This window comes from Sturnus vulgaris, chromosome 3 (assembly GCF_052056855.1).
Source record: "Sturnus vulgaris isolate bStuVul1 chromosome 3, bStuVul1.hap1, whole genome shotgun sequence".
In the NCBI taxonomy this organism is placed as follows: domain Eukaryota; kingdom Metazoa; phylum Chordata; class Aves; order Passeriformes; family Sturnidae; genus Sturnus; species Sturnus vulgaris.
This window is the reverse complement of record NC_142245.1, coordinates 2,484,336-2,509,314: the sequence shown is the minus strand read 5'-3', so window position 1 is coordinate 2,509,314 and position 24,979 is coordinate 2,484,336. Positions and strand designations below refer to the sequence as shown.

At 39.3% G+C, this 24,979-nt stretch overlaps 1 protein-coding gene across 8 annotated transcripts in view; it reads left to right on the top strand.

The window, feature by feature from the left end:
- Window positions 1-24,979, top strand: part of PLCB4 (phospholipase C beta 4) — a 182,627-nt gene that overhangs the window by 155,136 nt on the left and 2,512 nt on the right. For 6 of the 8 annotated variants that reach the window (XM_088162806.1, XM_088162803.1, XM_014895066.2 and 3 more), the window contains 9 exons: window positions 149-198; window positions 320-385; window positions 4,953-5,068; window positions 8,801-8,876; window positions 14,273-14,448; window positions 19,041-19,142; window positions 20,273-20,330; window positions 20,743-20,829; window positions 22,880-22,916. In XM_088162806.1, the coding sequence (XP_088018932.1) occupies window positions 149-198; window positions 320-385; window positions 4,953-5,068; window positions 8,801-8,876; window positions 14,273-14,448; window positions 19,041-19,142; window positions 20,273-20,330; window positions 20,743-20,829; window positions 22,880-22,916 (768 nt within the window). The remainder of the gene's footprint in view (window positions 1-148; window positions 199-319; window positions 386-4,952; window positions 5,069-8,800; window positions 8,877-14,272; window positions 14,449-19,040; window positions 19,143-20,272; window positions 20,331-20,742; window positions 20,830-22,879; window positions 22,917-24,979) is intronic. The other 2 variants (XM_088162808.1, XM_088162807.1) reach the window with 1 other exon arrangement.

The following is a 24,979-nucleotide window of genomic DNA, read 5'->3' as shown; positions in this document are numbered from 1 at the left end:
AACCTATGATTATTTTTTATGTGGTGAAAACCATTAATTAATTAATTGACAAGTTAAATGAAGGTTGTTGTGGTAAAACTCAAATTTTAAATATGAGATATACTAGTATGTATGAAGTTTTAGATAAATTGTATCAATACCTTCCCAGGTATAGACCTTATCCCTCAAGTGAAGATAGAAGATTTAAAGCAGATGAAGGTAAGTATTGACACAAGCTTTTCAGGACATGCTCCTAATGTTTTGTTTTAAGTAGCCAGGATTTTACCTGGTTAAAGTCAAAATGGCCACAGAAAAATTGATTCAACTTTTCTTTTTTCAGGCTTATATAAAGCATTTAAAGAAACAGCAGAAAGAGCTGAATGCCTTAAAGAAGAAACATGCCAAGGTATGATCATTAAGAGTTCTCTGAGCCTAATTGAAAACAGTTGCTCACTAGCACAGTTAATTAAATTATATGGGTAGACTAAGGAATGGTAGTTGGAGTCCCAAGAAAGGCATTTATGTTTTCAATGTACTGAAATATGCTGCAGTGAGCACATTTTCCCTTTGGCAATGCTTTGTATGTCTGCCTGAGCCTGGGTGCACATTTGTTTGACCCATATAAGCATGCAAGGCTCACCTTTTTTCAGGGGATGATTTTGTCTTGCTCCCTCTTGTTAATTAATTGACAGGTAACATGGAAAAACAAGGCAGTAATGATGGGAGGTGATGCTGCACTGAAGACAGGCACTGGAGAAACTGCAGAATCACCAGAAAAAACTGGGATGTGTAGCTGAGAAATGGAGAACCCTGGTCCTTCTCATTCATATCTGTGTTAACCAATTTATAGTCAGCTTTTTCTTGGCAGTGGTACCACAATTATGTTTATCACTACCACAAATAAACTTCATGGTAGAAAATAACAGCCAATTTTGCCCTGCCCTCTTTAATTAGAAAACCATTACTCTTGTTACACAAAGAGTTATAATAAATGAAGAAAATATGTCAAGTTCTCAATTTTGGCAAACACACAAATCCTTTCTGGGCTTTTGGGGCAGTTCCTCCCTTGCTTTCTTTGCTTGCAAATTCCACTGCAGATCTGATGTCATGTGGTTGCCTGGGCATTTCTAGTATCAGTCCTTGTGTTTATTTTCATGACTGTTGGTGGGGCATGGAACTCTCTGTACAATGAATTGTGGAGAAATTACTTTCAATAATTGGCACTTTTTTGGGGTTATTAGTATTGAAAGCCATATAAGGAAATTAAATAGTTACATTTCGGCCTCCTTACTGACTGTACAGAGGGGAAATGACTGATTTCTGCATTTTTGTGTTCTGTGCAAAACCCATTCTCAAGGAAAAGTGTCCAACACTTTTTGATATCCACAGTTTCTAGAGCTTCATAGGGCTGATCTCTTTTAGGGGCTTCTAATTTTTAAACACTTCTGTGTCATTTCACTGGCCAACAGCCAGCAATTTGCTATAGAAATGGTCCTGTGGTTATGTAGAAAACAGACATACCCAGGGGTCTCTCTCCCTCAAACACGTGACCCACAGGATATCTGAGCCTGTGCTTGCTAATATTAAGAAAATGATCCATCTGTTCAGGCTTGCACTTGTTTCCTCTAATCTGAGGAAAAAATTGCCAGCCATAATCTAAAAACGCCCTGCACTCAGAAGGGCTTTCAGCATTAGCTCAAGCACAGCTATTTCATGTCTGAGCCAGCTGTGTCCTGCTGCTCCTGAGTACAGAGTGTGAGCTTGTCCTAACAACAAAGTGCTGGCCTAGGGCATGCCTGGCTAAGGGCTCCAGCAAGGGCAGCTCCTGGAATTCAGAGTCTGAGCAGGAAAGTGCAGCCACATGAGCTCAGCAGTGATCTCAGGGCAGTGCTCAGTGTGCTCATCACTGGTCTTAGTGCATTTGATCAGCTGGCATGGAGCAGAACTCTGCACTTGGTTATGATCAGCCTCAGGAAGCCTGTGTTTGAAGCAGACTGAACCCAAAAGCACCAGAAACAGTCTGGCTCCCATTTAACCATAGACACTCCAGATATCTGGAGGAGTATGTAGGCAGAAGGGAATTGTTCATGATGCTTAAGGAAAGAAAAGTCTAATGCTGTTCCATCTGAAATTGGCTTTGGAAAATGCATTATAGCAAAGAAAAATTAAGTGGTGCCAGGCTTCCCAGCACACCACACTCTGTTGGTGTTGTTCTTTGATGTTATCTTTCATTAACTGACTTCTGTTCAGCATTTCAGCTATTTTGGATCCAGCAGCTCTGATAGCATTCTCCAGAAATCCCTCTATTGGGATTGCTGAAGAGCAGATGATTGCTCTCAGGAGCAAAGAACATGATCCAAACCTCAGTCCAGTAGGAAGCTATCAGCTGCTGGTGCTGTAGGATTCCTTGGGTTTGACTTTGAAAAACAGTGGCAAATTCATGTAACTGTCACCATTTTAAAAAATCTCCTTGTTAGGAATAACTTCTCTTGAATCTTAGCTCTGGTAACCTGTGCTTTTTGTAATTTTAAAAGAATATGTCCAGTCACTTCTGCATACTATGCAGAAATGCTTTTCTTTAAACAACAGATCCATAAAAACACCTGCATTTGGCTGCTTTCGAGGTAGAGTATTTCCTGCTGACATTCCATGAAGTAACTTTAATCTCTCAGTATGAATTAATATTAATATCTTATATTCAGCCACAGAACAGCTGATGTGCCTGAATTATAGCCTTTAGTTTATATCTCTTCTTTATCAAGTTACATAGTGAGTACTCTTTAGGGGAATGATCTGGGGAGGCATCACAGGCAGGTGGGCAAAGAAAAGGACATATCTCAGTCAAACAACTTCACTTTTTAGCAGCCTGCTTTTATAGACCCCTACTTCATTTTAATATTTTTCACATAGCTGTCAGGTAGTTTCTGTGCTTTTTGGGCTAGACAGAAGAGGAAGGATAGTGAGGAATTAGCTTGATTTATTCTAGAGGATTGTGGTGTGCAGTTCTTGCAGTTTCAGCCACAACAGGGATGGTCACAAGTGCCCCTTGAGGAATTTAATATGGTTCTAGACAGTGACCAGAATTGCATAATTAATCTAAATCCCCAAATTCATCTCCTGCACATTCATGTTGACATTGAAAATAAGTACTGTTTGAATAAAAGCCTAATAAAAAAGAACATTAAAAAAAAATCTCCATTTCACACAGGAGTACAAAAGACGATGGGACAAATAAAGTTCTGCAAAATGGATTTTTCAACTGGAAATGTTAGTTCCTTCTTTTTATTTCCTCGTCCTTGTATTCTGTAATGAGAATCTTCCAGACCTCAGTTTTCAGTTGTGCACAGTATTTATGTTGCTTCAGGGAGATACTGGACAGGAGTAACAGTTTGTATAATGGGAATTTATTTCATCTTCCCTTTAATAGACTGAGCTGTGATTTCTGCACACACACACTCACTGTTCCCAAAGGAACAGTATATGACTCTTTATTCTTTTCCTGTGGATTATCTTGCTGTGATTTGAGTCTTTTTATACCAATTAGGTGACCTCTCAGAACACTGGCAGAACTGTGGCTTCAATTTGTAATGACATGTAATTTGTGAATATATTCATGTGAAAGGTGTGCAGATTGAGTGGGCTTGAGGAAATCATGAGAACCTATCTGCAGACTTATTCTGAATCCACCTAGAACATGTTAGCAACTGAAACTTTGCATTTGAAAACAAAAAACCCCATATTTCTTAGAATGTTGACAGAAGTTTGGGCAGAAGTCTCATGCTTTGCAGAGTTTGTTCTTAGTCTTTTATGGCAAGAATTGGATAGTTCTGCACATTTAAGAGGAGTTGGTAGTTTGAGAGATGCTCTCAGTCACTTCACCTGTGGCTGGCTGATGTTGTCAAGCTCAAGTCATTCTTTTCACTGTCCCTATTTTTCCCCTGCCTGCTTAGTCAGTGTAAACACCCCCTGGTGAGGCTGGCATGTTTTAATATTGACAGAGTCTATTTGTTTCCCTTTAAATCCTCTGTGGAACAGCAAATTCACTTCCCCACTCTGAATACAACAATTGAATACATTTGGAAGCTGTATGTGTTCCCTGGGGAAGTGCTTGGCAGATGTTGGAGTGCTGGGGTACAGCCCAGTGCTAGATTTTTGAAAGCATTGCAGCATTTGTATTAATGTTTTGGTAAAAGTGAGTGTAAAAGTATTTAATTAGCATTTTTAGGGGAAGAAACAGTGATAAGGCAAAGGTGTATAGAAAATAATAAAGATAATAAATAAAAAGCAGTAGAATAGAAAGTGTGGAAAAGATGCAAAAAGAGCTAAAAAACAGAGATAAAGTCCTGGATGAAGCCATTTTAATTAATGAGGTTCTTTTTTGCCATGATTAGATAAAATGCAGGGCAATTGGGTATTAATAAAATAACATAAATGAAAGAACCATTTTTCCTATTGTAGTGTAAATTCAATATTTGCTGCTCTCCGTGCTGGTCAAATATTTGCATCATTATGAGCTGCTGTTCTGAAAAAGGAAAATATAAAGTTAGCAAGGAAAACTAATATAAAGTAAGCAAGCACAGCTTGCTTACACTTGCTAAAGGAGATGTCTGCCACAAGGTGGGATTTCTTAGTGATCAGAGTGCTGCTGTCACTGAGGATTGTGAGCCAGATCTTCAGAATTGTACTTCAATGGACATTTATTCCAGCAGATGACTTTTTTTCCCCCCATCATTAGTTTGCTTTAAAATGTACCATATTTTTAAGGTTCACTGCAGATTTTAATTTTTCAAACAAAGAGGAAATGTTTTAGTGCTTGTTGGTGGAATACCTGGAATGCTGAATACCATATGGCTAGACCAGATTAAATTCCATTGTCAAAACTGTCAGTTTGTACACTGATTTTTTTTTACATTGTGAGAAAATTTAACATCAAAAATCCAGCAACCTAATGGTAAGGTCCTACTGTTTTCCAGGAGCACAGCGCCATGCAGAAGTTGCACTGCACACAAATTGACAAAATAGTGGCCCAATATGATAAAGAAAAGGTATCATATGAGAAAATGTTAGAGAAGGCAATCAAGAAGAAAGGGTAAGATATTATTTTTAATTATTTTTCTTTAGACTTAAAGTAGATTTGATATCTTATGCTTTTGTGGTCTGGAATAAAGCATTCATAAAAAGGGCATTGCAGCTTGAAACCAACATCATACAGAGAATGAGCTCTAGCAATGGGCCTTAAATGTTGGACTCATTCTGCCTTTCTCTGGTCTTTTGCTATCAGAATTTTAAAAGTAAAAGCAAAGGATTTGCTTCAAATTTTTATTTCTGTGGTCTGGTCTGGTCTGGTCTCACTGAGACCAGAGAATGTCACTGTTGTGTTCACTAAGGTCCTCAACAGCTCTAGTGACCAGAAAGTAGCAATGTTTTGATTTTAGGTGAAAAGCTGGCTTTTAAATCCTGAATGTTTGAAAATAATAGACTTTTGCTGTGCTGTTGAGTCGAAGTTTCTTTTTGACAAAAAACTTACAGATCCTTGGTTGGGATAAATGAGTTTTACTCCTTTGACTGCAGTGGAATTGTTTTCATTTGCACAAGCTGATGGCCTGGGATATTATCTGTGTGAATCTCCTATTTGTCCTAGAAAGGTTCCTGGAAGATGCTGATGACTTTAACAGAATGTCTAATTCTAATTTGGAATTAAGTAGCAGGACCTGCTGTTGCCTTGCTGCTCATCTGGCAGCAGTTTCTCTCTCCACCTTTCACCATGTCACTGGAATTTCATTGAGACAGCAGGAATTACTTTAGTTCCATATCCAGCTATGCTAATAGCTGCTCTTAATTTCATATTGTTGTCATCTGGCAATAACAGCTGGCAGGCAACTCACTGAACATAGATGCATGTTTGGCACTGGATTCTTCCAAGAATACTTTTTCTATAAATTAATTGGAATGGTGGTGGGTTTTTGAGTGTACATTTTGTAAACTGGCAAAGGAACAGAAACAGAACTGTCAGAAGTAAATAAGGTAAGGAGAATTATTCTCACTAAATTACTGAAAGCTCACAGTTCATGCTGTACTATTTTTGTTCTAGACAGGAGAACTGTAAGCACACAAATACCTATAATCTAAGGAGTTTCTTCCAGAAAATTACTTCTTCTCCAGAGAAGGGACAACTGCAGAATTGATTAATTTAATGTGGCATTGATTCAATTTCATTGAATAAAACACAGCAGAAGGTCACTGATACAGCTGGATTTTTAATTACAGTCAGGTTATTTACTACAGTGGCAGAAAAGTGAACTCAGGGCATTGCACCATAATTATTTTGGGGGCAGAAAGGTTACCTGTGCTCTGGTATGTAAAAATCTCAATGTTCCTGTTGGCCTGAGAAGGAGCCAGTGCCTCTGCCTGTCCAGACAAAACAGCCAAGGAAGGTGTGTCAGGAAGTTAAAGGTGGAAATGGCTATCTCTGTGCAATAAATATGGGGAAGTTATGGATAATAATGCTGTCCAGATCGCCCCAAAATGGAACAAGTATCAAAGCAATCCATCATTTGATTCACAGTTTCACGTCACTTCATTGACTACTTGCAGCATCTTTTCTTAATTTTATTATGCTTCTTGCATGGACACCAAAGCCTTCATGATAGTTTCATATTATGAGTTTAAAAAAAAAAATGGAAATGACCACTTTGCTTCAATGCAAAGCCAAATAGTGTTCTTACCACAATTCCATACTGTCCATGGACTCCAGAGTTCTCAGTCACCCGATGGCTCTTTCAGTTTTACAAGACTGTGTGCATCTAATTAACATCCAAATAAAAATCAGTATCTGATAGACTTTCTGTGAAAACACTTTCTAATGCCATAGCAAAATATTTTAAGGGCTAAATACTTTTAATATTTAATGCCTACCTCAGCTATGCAGAGTATTCAAGGACATGCTTCAAAGTGAATTCATTGGTTGGCACTTACAAATTTTATTGAACTTAAAACAATCTGATGAATCCAGAGTCCTGGGTTCAATGAGTACAGGACATGCTCCATTTCCTTGGCTATCATTCTGGAGCATTTGCAAGGAATAAAAGTTGTAAGAGAACTTGTAAAACATGTTTTCAAGGCATTCATATTGAAATTGTCAGACTATTTCCTGATAAAAAGGCCTTTGATGGGTGTAAAGACAACTTCCTCTTCTTGTTGTGCACTTTTTTTTGTGGTCCATTTCTGCCACATGGTGTGACAAATGCCAACTGCATATTGTTCAGGATTTTTTAATCACATGCTAATTCACTGACAGATGGACAGGATTTTGCTCCCTGTGCTATTTCTGTCATACACTTGAAATGCTTACAAATCTCAGAGAGGCATATGGGGATAGGTATGGTTGTGTTCCCACTCTGAATTGGAGTCAGGGCACATAAAGATCCTTCTGATTTATTGGAACTGTCCAGAAATCCAAGTCTATCTGTGTGTGTGAGCTTGGTAGGTGACCCTGGATTGGGCTGTCCCTGGGTATTTGTTCCCAGCTGTGACTCCATGGGCTCTGCACTGCAGCTGGGGGAATTTCCCATTTTGCCCAGTGTCCAAACTGGCTGGAAGTTGTCTTGAAAGCTGCATTTCCAGAGAAGGGGTAAGCTGGTGATTTGGATGTCTGGGATTCTGAAGAGTCCAGTGATTGAACTAATGAGGCTATTTTGGGATAAAATATGTCTGATTCACACCTAAGAATCAACATTTTTCATGCTGATCAACAAATCAAATATTCCATTACAGCCACACCCTGATCACAGTATGATCAAAGACACTTCTCTTTCAGCTATTGGGTTTTTTCAGGCAGAGTTAACAGTGCTCAGAACCTCTCTCTATGACATTAGACTGCTTTCAAAGTGTCAAATCAGTGTTAGAAATATCGACAAAATTTCCCTTGCTCTAGGTGGAAAATAAATGACTGGTGGCCCTTAGGAAAACAAGACACACTATTTTCAGTAAGGGCTTTCCTAGTACTGTTTGATGATAAAGTTTTCTGCTAATTTCCATAAGTTTAGCAGTACTTTGATATGAAAATAGGATTTAAACTTGTTAAAAATTTCATAAATCTCCTTTTCTGGAGAAAACATGGATTAATGTTACTGCAGTCAAGCAATGACCATCCTTATTAGGGCCAGCTGCAGCTGATAAATGAACATGTCCCTGTCCAGACAGTGGAGCTGCATCCCTTCACATCAGTGGATAATCCAACACAGAAACATTAGAGTGGTGTCCAAACAGACTTCTCTCAAGATATTTATTCCAAGCCTCTCCTTTACAGCCCATTCACTTATTCTCACAGAGGAACACCTATATTTTCTGTAAGTGTTCAAATTTAGTACACCCAGATCACCCTGTGATGTAATTATTCAAATGACAGCATTTTCTCTGTCTCCAACTTAATATAAGTAATAAAATTACTTTTAAAACAAGAGTCTAAAATCATGGCAAGACGCTGAATAGGCCTGTAAGTTTTCAGGCAGAAACTGGTTTCTCTTGGCAAGGTATTTTAAGCCTGGAAAAGGAACCAAGTATCATAAATGGAGATGCCTGACACATCCTCAGCAACAGAATAATTGCTGGGCCAATCTAGAATTAATCATGTGGTGTTTGAATTGACTGATCATTAATCCAACAATATTTTGTAAGTTGTGAATGGATTGCCAGAAGAAATAATTTCATTCCAATACGGTGCAGCACTTCTACTTTGATTAACATTTTAATTAGTAAGTGCTGACTGAATGGGGAGATGTTTAACTTGTGGCACACATTTGCAATTTATTTTTTTTTTTAGAGGAAGTAATTGTGTTGAATTGAAGAAAGAAACGGAAATTAAAATTCAGACACTAACATCGGATCACAAATCTAAGGTAAGCGAACAGCCAATTTTAATGCATGCAACTTCTGAAAGAGAGATTTTTGAGACCCAAGTGGTAGTTAATTTTCTTGGAAGCATATGAATAATTTTCAGCAATAATAACATGTTGAAAAGAATGGGAGTAATTGAGTGTCTAAAAGTGTTTCTTAAAAAAAAATTTAAAGCAACATTAATTTCCTGCTGTTTTGAAATTTCTGAAGAAAGCCCTATATTCATGCCTCATGAAGTGAAACTGGTCATTTGTGTCAGCTCTAGTTAAACAAAGAGAATATGTGTTATATGAAATTTGGATGCTAAATGCATTCCCAAAATACATACATAAAGAAGTTTCTATTTCATTTTCCATCATTGTTGCCGTGGCCTTGGTAATCTGTTTCTTAGGGAATGAGGAGCCAAGTTGCTCTTGAAACAAATGCTTTCTTATTTTTAGTGGTTTGTTTTTTTCCCATTTCTTCATTGCTTTGTTTTCTCTGAGGTCCTGGGGAATAAAAGTGCCCTGGGACTCGACCTCAGCTAATTTGGAAAAGCTGTTCTCATGGCTCACATGCTCAGAGCTGTTTCCTCTGTAGTCCTGGGTTCAGAAGCACACTGAACACAGCGTTCTTCTGCTGTGACAGTGTCCACTACTGTGTTCACTGACTTTCTGTTTCCTTTGGAAGTCTTATCCAGGATTGTTGACATGTTTATGAAAGCTATCCAGACTAGAGGGTGGCAGGGACACCAGAGGGCTCATCCATGCACAAAATCATCTGGAGGGAGGACAGTACTGGAGACTGACCCCAGTAAAAGCTGAAAACTGTGAAAAGAATCAGATAAGAATAGAAAATATACACAAACACAGTCACATCTTTGAGGCTAGAATAAGTTAATTTTTTTCTTGACTTCTTTGAACTTTATTCTCTGGTTTTATTATCTGATGTGGAGAAGATCTTAATTTTCTAAAAAAGGTTTGCTTTCTTGTTGCTGCCCTCTCAGTTGTAGATGTAGCCAAACCCCCAGGGATAAAACCTAAAGTATTCTCTTATCTCCCTATCTTCTTCCCCTACAAAAAGTCCAGAACCCTTTCCTCAAATAAAAGCAAATTTGTTAAGTTTAAAAATTAAAAAAATTCATTCCTCTCGTAGTGAAACAAACTCTCTGAGGAGCACTGGCTCCCAGTCATCCAACATAAGCTCCAAAAATTACATTACACAGAAATTTATCTGCTCTGATCTCTCTCTCACCTGTGTCACTCATAGTCTGGAGTTAGGTGTCATTTGTACACAAGGAACATCCAAATGTTCATTAATCTTCCAAATCCAATAAATGTAACTCATGTTCTCCTTTTCCACAAATATATTCAGTTTCTGAGCCCTGCTCCTTTCAAAATCCTGCTTTCAAACTGGTTCCCTTTAATTTAATCCAAACCTGGAAGAAAAGATTGATTTTTTGTCCATTCCCATGTCAGGTTTTAGGATGACATTTTGAAAGGAGACTTAAATGTAAGATTTGAAATGTAAGTCTTCAATGTAAGACTTGAAATTCTGATTATTGGATAATTCCCAAAGAACTCTGCAAGTCATCCCCTTCTGAGGATTCCTCTAATGATTTTCAATGTTCTGCTCACTGTGGTTCCATCAAAATTGTCCAGATTATTTACCAACCTCTTTTGTTTCAACTGTTGTGTGTGGGACCTTGAATTATTCCTGGAGATCATTCAAAGGTTTGCAAGCAAGGGGTTGGAAAACAGTGCTCAAGACCATAGGGAAATTAACTCTTATCTTAGATGAAGGTAGGTGCAATTAAATTAGATTAAATTCTGAGATGCTGAATGCATTACACTGATATAGTGGGAGTTTGATTAATTAACAGTTGTTCATCATTTCTCAGCATTTGGCCCACTAATTTTGATATCAGATTGGAACATAATTCATCTTTAATTACAGCTCATGTTCTCCAGTACAGCTCTGTGCCACAATGTGTCTTGTACACACCTTTAGCACCAAAGAGACCTTTTCATCTACAAAACTCCTCCTGTCATGAGGAAACATCCAGCCCAAATTTGACATAAAATATTGAAATTAAATCTGAATGTCCCAGCGTGTACTTCACACACAATTAACCTAACAAATGCAAATTACTCGCCTGCATTAGGAAAGTCGGTCCCAATATCAAGCAGGCAGAGGATGAAAAGAAAAAAAAAAAGGAAAGATTACTTCAAAGATCATTCCTGCTTGAACTAAGTGACTAAACAAACTTCTTGCATATATGCTGTGCAAAAGAAGGTTCCTTATCAGGATTTTAATTAGTCTCTTAGGCCCAGTGTAGAAACAGATGAAAGGACAGGCTTGCAAACTCAGTCTGCAGAACAGGAAAGAAGTAAGCTAATGGTTATTTTTCCCATCCTTTAGGACAAGCAACACTACCTTAATAGCAGAAAGTAGGACAAGAGCACAGCCCAGTAAAAATTAAATAGTCATTTCAACTGTGCTGCTTATAAACTGGAGAAAAGCAGGGATGTTTTCTGAATTTACTGCAGCTGAACTTTGAAGCATATCACAGATCTGCAGCAAAATTGGATTTCAGATGATTTAATAGCCATGAGTTCTAAGTTCTTCAGAATCTGAGTCAAATTAGGTATTTAAAGTCTTGTAACTGGTGTTTGGCACATCCCTTACATCCTTCTCGCCAGGTTATATCTTGCTGTACCTGAAATGAGACTTTTGGTGGAGATGTAATAAAAGAAAGTTTCTCTTTCACATCCCTAGAGGAAAACTTGTTTTCCTTGGAGGTGTATCTGCTTCTTAGACTGCCTGCTGCTTCTGGAATTAGCAGCACATCATAGCACATCTGTCCATGAACACAGGCAAGGGTGTTTTTCTGATTATTTCTTCTTTCTCAGATTAAATACTTTATCTAAGTATTACCACACCGTCACTTTGCAAAGTTTTTCTTTGGGAACTGGACTCAATAATTCTATTATTGAGATATTATATGATCCTGTGGTATCAGTGTACCTGAGATTCAGAATTCCTGCCTTCAAGCTCCTCTGTGGTTTATAACATTCACCATTTAAAAACAATTATCACATTATTCATTTGCAATGAGCCTTGAGTCTTTTCCTCTGTGTTTGTTCAGGTTTTGTAAACTCATTGCAATTAAGCCACAAAATACTTACTTGCACTATGGCTTCCACTATTTATTTCACTATTTTATTGTCATGCTTCTTTTTTCATGTAAAGTTCATTTTGCCTTTTCTCTAAAGTGTGAGGAGGCCTTAAATAAAAGCAAACTCTTCTTTGTTGACTGGAATGCCTGTGGTGGTGATGAACAGTTGGCCTTCTGCTCCCTGGCCCACATAACAGCAGTTGTCTTTTTGAAATATTAATAATTTCTAACACTGTGACTGTGGGAGTTTTCTGAGGGCACAGTCCCTTTGCTGCTGTGCTCCAAATTACATCCAGGATTTTGGACTGATCTATCAGCACCATTTTTAATTCAAATCCTTGATGGAGCTGACTCCATCTGGAAACTGCATTGAAAATAAATATGGAAATAAATATGAAAATAAATATGAAACCTTCAGCCATGACTTTTAGCTCTCCTAAGTCCATCCTAGGTCTAAGCCAAATGAGGTCACTGTTGAGAGGAGATTCATACAACCTAACTCAAGTGTCTTGGTGCTTGATCAATCCTACTTTGGAGCCACCCACATTTTCACATCAGCAATACAAGGAGCTTGGGCTAAACTTGGCCCAAACTGAAGCACCTGTGGTGGTGCCAGAGGTGAGCTGGAGTGTCTGCCCCATAACCTCTCAAATCTCCATCTGGAAAGCTAGTTTTTCTTCCTTAACAACATCCAAGCATTTATTTGTATTCATTTTAAAACTGAATCCTCATGTTTTTCAGGCTCTGAAGGCAGTACTTACGAACACCTTATTAAAAATACTGCTCCCACAAACTGCACCACATCCTTCATTTCATTTCATGGCTGATAGGCTCAGTAGTTCACTTCCCCACATGCACAAAAAGAAGCATGGCTCATTTTACTGGAGGCACACTGACTCTTAATCTCCCTGATGAATTGGGCCTGTGTTAGTCATACCAACTTCTGCCTCTAAAGGCTTTCTGTAGAAAATTCCGGGTTGCTCTCTGTCAGCTGCTTGTACCTGTTTTGATTTGAGACCACTATTTAGCTCCAGTGAAGTGCAAACCTAGCTTTCAGGTAGTAGTAGTCATCCTGATCTGTTTCAGAGTTACTCACTTCTTTATTTCATTAGATTCCTTTTTTATTGGGCAGCGTGAGCTTTAGGTAAGAGGCCCTTCAGAGAAACCTCTCCAGGGCAGAATGGAGACTGGGACTGATAAAATCTCCACTTTTTTCACCTTCACCACTGTGTGCAAGACAATCTGTTCTTCATTATGCAAACCCTAGCTAAAATATTTAGCTAGGGTTCGCATAATTCTCTCATTCCCTCACCATTCTCTCACTTCTAAGCAAAATGGTGGCAATTTTTGTTAAAAAGTATCAAGTTTGCTTTCATAGAAGATGACCCAGATGTTATTGGTTGTAGTTGAACTGATTACCCGAAGATGGATTTATTGAGAGGCACATTTTGTATACCATTTATGGAAAAATAGGATAGCATGTCAAAATACCCAAAGATAATCATTAAAGGTTAATAAAACATATCTTTCTATTAGCTTCTTTTCAAAATCAATGAGCACGATATATTATAATAACAACTCTAGTGATTTAGGCTTCTTAATACTGTCTCTTGGGAACATTCCAAAACTTTAATCTCATTATTCTTGTGAGGCTTGGGAGATAAGCAAGAGAAGAATACTTGTCAGATTCCCTGCTGACTTAATGAATATAAAACAAAGACGTGTAGACCATCTTCAGATTCAGGTTTTACTAAATACACGATTTTTTTGTAAATGCTCTATGTTTGTGAAACTGTCTTCACAAAATCAAAGGCTATCTTTAAGGCCTCAGAGAAATCCTGCTCACTAGGTTTTTCCATTGTTAACTTCAGTACTTTCAATATATATATTTTTCTTGGCAACAAAAGTATGAAACTGTATTATTATTAGCTCAGTCTTAGAGAAGGTTTTAAAACAATGGTAGTACAGTGAAGAACCTATTTATTCAGCCAGTCTATTCAGGGCACTTTAGATAATAGTGTCTTAATAGTAGGAGTTGGTTTACATCTGGTTTTATACCACCCAGCAGTGTCCTCAGTGCCTTTGCTACCTGTGAAGCAACTTCCTTTGTGCAACTTCATTTTTCACAGTTGAGCTGTGTTCTTTAGCACCTGTTTTATGATTGTCTTTACATCACCTTCAGCAGCAGGAGGAGTTGCTCTGTCTGGGAGCCTCTAACAGAGCTGGTGTTACCTCCCACAGGTCAAAGAGATCGTGGCTCAGCACACCAAGGAGTGGTCCGAGATGATCAACACACACAGCGCCGAGGAGCAAGAAATCCGCGACTTGCACTTGAACCAACAGTGTGAACTACTGAAGAAACTGCTCATTAATGCTCACGAACAACAAACCCAGCAGCTGAAATTTTCCCATGACAGGTGAGCAGGGCAGTGCTGCCTGATAATGAGGGCTTGGTTTAGCTCTGCTCTGTGTAATGCTTTAGTTTTTTATACTCACACCTCCTGTCCTGCTGCCAAAGGCACTGGGTAGAAGCAAAAGAAGCAACCACACAAGGTTTAGGTCATGTCCTGGTTTGAAAGACAGGTGTCTGCCAGGGAAGGCAGGAACCTCTCTGGGAATGGAAAATGTGACCCCCTTCCCTCTGAATTATCCAACTGCTAAATGCCGGGGCTGTCAGGCAGAGCAGTGGGAAAAGCAGCAGCAGTTCTTTAGCAGGGTGTGTGCCCAGGCTCACGCACAGCCCCAGCAGCAGCAGCACAGCCAGAGCTCGCTCCCATTCCCAGCCGCTCCCGGCCCGGGCGCTTTCCCTGCGCTGCGGTTCCTCCCGCAGCCGCCAGGGGGCGCTGTTGGCTGCCGGCCGGGCAGGGCGGGGCGCTGATCCCCCCGCCGGCAGGGGGCGCTGTGGCGCGGGCGCGGCTCCCTCAGGCGGCCATGGCGGGCGGGGTGGGCAGTGCAGTGAGTGCTGGGATGGCGAAGGAGAGCAGGGCCCAGAGGGGCAAAGGAAATGTAGCAGAAACTCTGCAGATGTAGCAGGAGCTGTGGGGGTGTCCCAGCAGGCAGGGGTGTGGGGTTACAGTGTAATGAAAAAGCCCCTGGAGCAGTGGCACAGGAAGGGCGGGGCTGGGCAGCGCAGCCCGGCTCCCAAACAGGGCCGGGAGCGGCTCCTGGGAGGAGAGGGCGCTGAGGGTCCCGGGATTGCCCCTGAGGCACCCCAGGAGATGGTGAGGGTCCTTTCCAGTGAGGTCGGGTGTTAATGAGGTCCCAGTGCAAGAGCTGCCCTTACGAGCAGAGCTCACCGTAGAGTCGGAGACAGAGCCCCGCAGTGGGGGCACATTGTCCCCACAGCAGCCGCAGCCTGTGTCCCTTTGGATCCCGAGAGTGAGAGGAGCCCAGGCCAGCCCAGCCCCTCACCACCCGGCCGAAATCTCGGGTGTCTCTGCAGTTCCAAAAGAAAGCCCTCAGCTACCTGCACTCTTCCCCCACCTTGGCCATGTATTTTGTTTCTCTTAAGTACCCGGTCGTTATTGTCTCTTAGCAACAAATGGGACAAAATTCCCTGAGAGAAAGAAAGAAAAAACAAAAAAATAGAAAAATCCTAACCGCGAAAAGGTAGATGTAGGAATGGGGTTCTCAGCTAATTTAGATCATCTGAACCTCCTTAAAGGCAGCAGGGGTGATGAAGCTTTGGTAGTTTGCGTGGACTTTACCTGGGAACTTCAATTCAAATGCTGGAAAGTGAGAAGTATCAAATATGGGAATATCCTTCGGAGTTGCTGTCAGCTGTGGACTAGATCCATGAGAAGTGAGGTCAAAAGGGCTTGCAGGATAAGCTACGTTAGGCTGATGTGTTATCTTCATACAATATCCTGTTATAATCACACAGAAGATGCTACATGACACTAATGCTTTTGTAATTAACTATCCTGCCTATTTGAAATCAAATAAAATTAAATGCACGGTGTAGTCACAGTGTTAAAAATGGTGGTAAGTAGAGGAATCATTTTTTAAATCCTGTGTTCTGTTATCTGAAGCAGGCTAAAAGCATGTGGACATAAAATATGAATGTATGCATAATATATATTCATATGTAGATTATTGTCTTCAGCACCTTTCACATAAAAACCATGGGGGAAGAAAAATAAATAAATCACATTTGAAGAAGGAATTGAAATTATTTTTTTAAATTCCTGAGTGAAAAAGCAGCTTATCTTTGCATCAGAGAGAGCACATGCTGGGAGCTGCAAGCTTTTCATCCAACAGAGAATTGTCCCAGCAAAAGGCTTGTAGTGAGCTTATATTTATGTTCATCTCTGTGTTAATCCATCTGTTCAAGCTGTCCTTCAAAACATACCCAGTCAAATATGGAGTCTGAAAATTGTTAAAATATTATACAAATTCATCATTCAAAAATTATTATCCAGAGGAAGGTGCAGTCCATGGTTCTGTACCTCTAAGTTATACTTGGCTGCATCAGCTCAGGAAATCACATCACTTTTTTTGAGTCTTTTTTTTCTATCCTACTTGAAATCCATCAGAATGTTCAGAAGATAATTGACTAATATATGGCCTGTAAAAGTAACATTTTTGTTTTCTTTTCCATACATATTTCCACGTTCTCTTAAGTTTACTAGAAGCTGTCATTTCAGGCCACTAGTGTATATACTAAGGCAAAACTTAATTTTTTTAAAAAGCTTTTTTTCTCATCGTTTTAGTCTTTAATTCTTTTAGAATTTCTGTATTTTTATGTTGTTTAAACATCCCTCTATCGTTTCTTGTATATGATTCTTATATTGTTAGCAATGGATTTTGCTTTCTTATTAGAAATTATTTGTGTTCAATCCATGTATTGCTCTGTATTTAAAGCTACTGAGAACCAGATCTGAAAATTTACATCCTGATAAATACCAAAAACTCTCTTTATTCAGCGGTCCCAGGAGTAATAATCTTTAATATTCTTTCTGCTTTATTCGTTGCAATTTGGTATGTTTCTGCTTATTTGGGGAATTATGTGCAGACAGGGGACTTCCCTGTTAAAAACAAATTTGAAACTGTGTCTGAATCTATGAATATTTCAGAAGAATTTGGACTGTGAAATATTGAAACGTGGATAATAATGGCCCAAAGAGACATCACGCTTCATAATTTGTGAACTTTTAAATGTAATGTATTGTGTGTAGGAGGACATGCATTTATCTCTAGAGGCCAGGAGACAATATCCATAGGAAAAGCAGGATCAGTGTGAGGGAAGTGTGGGAGTGGAGCAGGCTCTCAGCAGGCTGTGCTCACCACTTTGCTCTCTCTGAGCTGGGTAATGAGTTGGATATCACAACAGAGGGCACAGGGCTGGTAGCAGAGATCAATAATCTAAAATGATGCAGTTGCCTGCTGTAGGAAAGGTGCTTCCCCTCCATGTGCAGCACAAAAAGCAATTTCTGTCTGTGCTTTGGGCTCATTTAAAAACAAAGCAGAAGGCAGCAGACACTACTAAAAACCTGAAGCTTATTGAGCTCCAGGGGTGCTGAGCCCCCTGCCTGCCCAGACTGAGTTCCCTTGGCTGATCTGGATGTGGTGGTCCTGCAGCAGCTCAGACTTTGGGGACGTGAGGCTGTTATTCACAAGCATTATGTACTCCAGATGAAATAACCAGAGAGAGAAAATTGTGTGGTGGGTTTTTAAAATAGATTTCTATTTATTCAAACAATACTGGTGTCAGAAAATGGCACGTTAATGCACTTTGATGTCATCTAAATATATATATAAATTCCAATGATAGACTTACATGCTTGAAGTTAAGTATCCCTTCAAAAGACATGTTTGTATAAATTTCAGAGGTGCAGTCACTATGACTCAGTAGGGAATCTGCAGCTAAATCTTGCAGTGGCACATTTTTCAGAATCCTTTTTTCTTTTTTTTTTTTTTTCTTTACCATCCTGGCTTATCCACTTCTTCCAGTTCCAGGAATCACCACTGCTTGTGGGAGGGAGAGTGTTTTTTGCTGGAAACAGCGTGATGTGTTGGCTCCCCCTTTCAGCCACCTCCATGGCCAATGTCTCATTTCTAAATCATCAGTGATGCACGGTTCTCCTCTAATCCTCTTAACTTCTTTCACTCTAAAGTTGTATCTGATGCAAACAGGCTAAGTCACTTTGAACACCTACACTAACTTTTTTCATATCCTTCAGCACAGTAATCAAAATAAATTATTTCAGCACTCCTCGTAAGACAGTGTGCTGGAAAATCACTTCAATTTCAGTATAGAAAATAAAAGCTTTTATTTGGAGAAAGGATTGTTGGAATGAAATGTGCTCTCAACACATCATTTTTTTTAGAACCCAGATTAATTTTTTCTGTGATATCCCTGCTTTTATATCTGTATCCAGGAAATGTTTAACTTTATGAACTCTTGGAGGGAAAAAAAAAGGCACCACAGTTCTTTAATAAAAATGTTTTAAAAGTCCTCTCATTTCACAAGAAAGGCTAAAAGGTTCACTGAGCCAGAAGGAGAAACCAAACATAAGTCTGACCATGGCCTAAACCACTCTCTTCAGGCCCACAGGCCCAAAGCAGAAGTTTTAAAAGGAAGTCTGTCAGCTCATACTACAACTAGCAAATATTATTGTTGATATTGATATTGTTACCTTCTGAGGGCAGGATTTGTAAATTTTTTAGGTAGTTGTGAAAGACAATTTGCATTTTTTAAATGGCTGATAGTAGCTTGTAGTAGGACAACTCGTATAATGAGGAGGGAGTATTTTATACCCTTTTACAATATTCAAAGTGTAAAAATGCTTTGAACTGGTCTTTCAGATTTTATTCTCTGGAAAAAAATGAGATTTTCTGGATGCTTGCTCAAACTGTGTAAATTCTACCCAAAGGAAGGGAAATTTAATGTTGTTTGCTCCTTCCTCTTCCTTAATACTTCCAGGAAAAAGTACCTACAGTGTAGAGAAACCCAACCTCCACAACAGTGGCATCTTAGGCATTAATGACTGTGTTTGGTTTTGCCCAGGGAAAGCAAGGAGATGCGTGCCAACCAAGCTAAAATATCCATGGAGAACAGCAAAGCCATTAGCCAAGACAAATCTATCAAAAACAAAGCTGAAAGAGAGAGGTGAGTATTCCTTCCTGATAAGGGAAGAATGCTGTCAGAGGCTGACAGGGGAAGTCATGGATTAATTCTGTTAAAACCACACTTTTGTTGTGCTGGATATATTTTTAGATGACCATTTTAGAAAAAAAATGGTGATTTTCTCATATTTATTTCTCACTTTTAAGAACTCTGATGCCCTGATCATTTTTGACTGACTAGAGTAGGTCCAATCACACTATTAAATTCTAATTATTGTACCTCAAGAGCGTTATATTTTTTTGCTTTTTCAGTGAAATGAAGACCTGACTGAGAAGGGAGTAAAAGCAGAATTGACACAATGATGTCTTATAAGCCTTTGGGGTTTCCCCTTCACTTTGGCCTTGCCATCTGGCTTGTTCTTTCCTTTTTCACATCCCCTCCTTGGCACTGGGCTATTTTGGTCCCAAAGCCTGAACTTGTTCCTGCTGAACCAAGTCCCTTGAGTGGTGCCCACTCCCAGCTCATGAGGAGGATGAGTTCTCAGAGCCCTTGGTAACCATTTGCTTTGTTGTGTTGGACCTCACTAATGACTCCAAGATAAATCTGTTCCCAAATCTGAAAGCAGTTCTGGTTTGTGGGCTGATTAAACTGCTTGAACTATTTTTGTTCTCTGTCATGGCAGAAATGTTAGGAAGATACACTTAAGTAATTTTATGTAGCTAGTAATTTTATATTTATATTTTTGCATAAATAACATCTTTAAGAAGATTTCAGTATTGATAAGTGTAACTTTGCTTAGATCATCAGATGATTTTTTTCCATTACCACTCTTAAGACACACAGAATTTTTTACATACCAAAACTAACAGTAGAGTACAGCAAGGGATGCACAAATTAAACAATTCTTTTTGAAGTTTCCACCACCACTCTTGAGTAAGGAAAAAGCAAACTTCATTCACAACAGTCAAGTCTTCAGTCATACTGCCAGTATACTTGGAAATCTCTGAGTAAAATTCTGTAGCCAGAGGAGTGTACAATTTGCCATTAGTCCTACCTGGTACACATAATCAGAAAACAAAATACACCTTAAGAGTTTATGATTCTCTCAGTTGTAGCTTTTTGGTTTCTGTTTTTCCAATGAGTCTTCATGGAGAATGTTCGCATTTTTTCAGGCGAGTCAGAGAACTGAACAGCAGCAACACGAAAAAGTTCCTGGAAGAGAGAAAAAGGGTAACTATAACCTTGACAAGTCACTGGGCACTGTTTCTGGATATTCTTTTTCTTTTCTCTGTGTTGAGAATCCAGCTCTAGTAGATTTTTGTCTATGCTTTGTTGCACATACTTGTAGAATAAAAGATCTGACATCTATACAAGATGAAGCTATTTTGAATTAACAGAGTTACTGTTCATTCCTGTGTGTTTGCCATGTATTATGTGCAGTATTTATAATATGTATCTATTAATTATATCAATTAATAATATAAGAATATTAAGCTTTTATTAAGATTGGGATATACTAGGCCTCCTGTGATGTTTTATGCCTCCTAAATGGAGCACATATGTGTATCTTTCAAGCAGGTTTTTATTTTACTTGTTAATAATGTGTTATATTCTCTCCCCCATTATTTTCTTTCAATCACAGCTGGCAATGAAGCAGTCAAAGGAAATGGATCAGTTGAAAAAAGTTCAACTTGAGCACTTAGAAGTCTTGGAGAAGCAGAACGAGCAGGTATCTTGTTTTAAAGACTTAGGAGAAAAGCAAGCTAGAGGAAACAGTAACCAGAGTCAGGCTGAGTAGAATCCTCCTGAATACAAGGCTTTACCAAAATGGGGACTTGTTCGTGGTCACTACCTACTTTGGGAGTCCAAATGAAGAGGTGAGGTGGCTTAAATGATACAGCACCAGAGTTGTTTCAGCTGAGCCTGTGGGAGCTGAACTGCTCAGCCAGAGTGCCCTTTCAGAGAGCTGTTCAGCCACACTGATACTCGTTAGCCAGATATGACAGTCATTAAGGACCCAGCATATCCATTTTAATTACTCCCCAAAAGCAACTCAAGCAAATCGGTTTCCTTCATTTTGGAACTAACATTTCTAGTACTGATTGAAAAATTAGAGGTAAAACGTTCCCAGAGCATCTCTGAACTCTGAGAGACAGTGAGTTTGGACTGAATTCTAGAGATGTACAGTAGCATGGGGAGTTTTATCTGTACTAGTACACCCTTTCCTAATTAAAATACCTTATTATTTTCTGCTGGTTTATAAGCCTTTTTTTTTTTAATTGAAAAACTACTTGGCAAGGAAAGGAAAATTCTAATCTTATTTCTGGTGGAAGCAACACTATGTTCTGAGCAGTTCCCTTGCTGAAAGGTTGAGCCAGAAGAGCTGGAATAATTGCATGGACTTGCAGTACTGCACTTAAAAATGTAAACTGTGAGGGGAATATACCCAGCAGTTCAGTGAAGTGAGAGAGGAGGGGAGCATTTAATACCCACTACTTTCTATTTAATACCCATTATTGTTAAGGGTTATGTACTCACTTCCTTGTTTGGTAAGTGTTCAGAATTTGAACTCTTTGGAAGACACCATAATACAAATTAAAGCCATCTTGCAGAGAGATAGGGAAGGGAATGGTACAGCCAAATCAAGTATTTCCACTGTCAGGAGAGAGCTCCAAAGCTGAAGCTTGGGTAACTTCCAGGGGGTGACAACACTCTAAGATCTCAGGTGGCCCCAGCCACCACAGCTCTGCTGATCACTCCACCTCCTCTTGGGTAGCAACCACGAGTCCCACTCTGATCCCTCACAGGCTTGTTGTAGGTGCTATCTCCAACATCCAGCATGAATGGATCTGTCAGTCAGTCTGCTCCTGAGCAATATCTAAAGGCAGGGAGGCAGGATCTGGGGGAGGCAGGACCTGGGAGAGGAAATTGGCCCATGGCAGATCTGTTGCATCACTGTGATAGCTGACAAAAAAATGGATCCAGAGCTTTGGTGTTATCAGTTCTTTCCTTCCACTGGCTTCAGAGAGCTTTGGGTCCATTTTTAAAAATACATAAGGAGAGAATGATTCTGGTTGTGCTTTTGACCATAATGTTGTGCTTTTGACCACATTCTGTATAAGGGAGCTGGGATAAGTGTGAGTCACTGAAGGGTCACCTCTCTGAGCAATTGGATATATCCTCACCTGGGCTTACAGCTCTGCAGCTGAGGGATGGCAACAGCCTACATGAGCTTGCTCATTTGCCATTTAAGTCAGATAAATCATCAGTTATTAAATGGAATAAGCTCCTCCATGTGCTGGTTATCACTTCTGTGTGGACATGTGGTGGCCTCTGCCACAGGGATTGTCCTTAACAGCTTTTTAACTCACTCTAATTTGATCCATCAGAGCATATATTTCCATACATTCTGTTTGGACCATTTCCTTGTAGCCCCAAAAGTGCATCAGTGCAACCCCCAGCTGGCTCTGGTATCACTGTTAGATATACTGATGTATGAAAGTTAATTGGATCCAGGTGGTATTTGTTTAATGAGGATTTGAAACACTTTTTTTTCCTGATCAAACAAGGCAAGAAAATTTTCATACAAATATACAATGGAGAAAAGTAGAATTATGGGTGGAAACAGCTTTCAGTACAAACTGTTATGAATTTAAATTTGTTTTGTTTTATGTATGTTTTTCCTGCATTAATTTTCCAATCTCACTTCAGTTTTCATTCATTTAATTTGCTTCTTGTTGTATTATTCGATTTTGACATTTTTATTTTTGTACAAACAGCTTTTGAAATCCTGTCATGCAGTGTCTCAAACACAAGGTAGGATGGACGTATAATAAGCAAACTATTATTTCAGTGTGCTTTCCTTCTAAATTAAATCATTATCATTGGAGCCCTCCTTGTAAATGCAACCATTGGGAAGTGCCATTGACATAGTGAGCACAGTGTTAATCTTGTTTGCACACAGATATTTGAGCCTGACACAATATTTAACAGTATTTTGTGCTTTAGCATCTGAAATTCAGATGAATATGAACAGTGACGTGCAGAGGAAATATTTAGAGATTAACTTGTACATTAGCTGCTGTTACTGGAAGATCTGCTTAGAGTTCTAAATTGTGTCTGTAAGAGTGTCTGTTGATCTAAGAAAAGTATTTTAGTGTTAACACACATATGATTAACTGCTAATGCTGATAGTCAGACAAAGGGTATCCACATATCTTAGTATGGTAATAAAATAAGTAATTCCACGCTAAGAATAGCCAAATATAGAATAGAGGCTGGAAATAGCTTCCTAGTGCTGTGGAAGAGCACTTTAAAATTCACTTCAAATTCCAACATGTTACAAGCTCTGGCAATTACACTTTATGATGTGGCCGTGCTGCTATGGCTTCCTAAATAATCACTACTCCAAGAAATCTCTATTAACCCCTGTATTTCCAAGGGAAGGAGCTGCACTGGGCTGGAACATCCCCTTGTACAGCGCTGCCTGATCTGAATTACTCCCTTGAACTGATAACATCTTGCACTACTGATAACACCCACTGTAACATTTATTTATGGATACATAATAATGAAAAAAACTCCCAACCTAGGGAAAAAAAATTTGTATTTTTCTTTTACTGTATGTGTTTCTGAGCTTGTGTGAGATCTGAGTAGAGAGCACCCTGAAAGCAGAGTCCCTTGGCTGCCCCTGACTCCATGGATCCACTGTAGGTTCCAGAGGCTTGTCTGTTGTGCTGGTGTGTTCACATGGGAACACGCTCTCTGACCCAGCCTCAGAATGGCACAAATGGGATCCTGCTCCTCTGTTACATGCTATTGTGGTCTTTGAGGCCAGGTTCTCTAAAAGAATTCCATACACAATACAGTGGGACACAGAATATTTATAGGACACTCTGTGCCTGTAGTCAAGTCACAAGCCTGAAACGTGAAATGTGTGAGTCACTAAGAAAAAAACACAGGGTTTTATTTTATTTGGATGTTTCATTTCACACACAGGCAAAATCCAGCCAACATTTCAGAAGAGGTTGTCCATGTTGATTTATTTGTTATGTTTCCATATTTTCATGTTAAAATTGTTTCTTCATTACTTTCAAGCTTTTAAGTCATTTAAATGGAGAACGTCAATTAATTTTTAATCATATTTATGACGGTTGCTTTGCTGTTATCATAATTACTTTTTTCCCCAAGAAGATGATAAGGATGATTAAGCAAGTGCAGGGCTAGATTTTTCAAGAAGGCAGGAATGTCACATCTGCATAAATCCACATTTACCTTGAAAGGGAATAGAGGTGCACCTTCATTACTTTAGACCTACATCTGCCCATTTTCACATATGAAAATACGTGTTTGCACATCCAGAAGAGGTGACTCCTTAAGTAGCAGCCTGTATAGCAAAGTTCCCTGTCTAAGCAACTTTGACAACTTCTCGGGGAACATAGTTTATATAAATCAAGTCCTCTAACCATTATTCCCTGCATGATGGAGATACAGCAATTACACCAAAGAAAAGAGTGGCTTGGATTGTCTCTACCTAAAACTTGTTCTAATGCTCCTGACTTTGATTGTATAGATGGGTTAGATTCCCCTCTGGATCAATTTATTCAGGGTCCTTGGGGTATGAATTTAAGTAACTTCCCAGACTGAGAATCCCCAGGGAAAATGGAGCTGATAACTCTCAGTTCCTTTAAACTGCAGAGTTTCAAACCAAAACACAGGAGGAGAGAGTGTGGCTGTGTGTGCATCTGAGAGAGAGGAAGGGAATTTAAGAAGTGCCCTCTGAGAGGGGATTCCCAGGCCAGCCACCATTTACACACACAGCTTTAACTCTGCCTGCAGAGCCCGAGGCAAGAAGAGTTTATAGCGAGGTCTGGCATGTA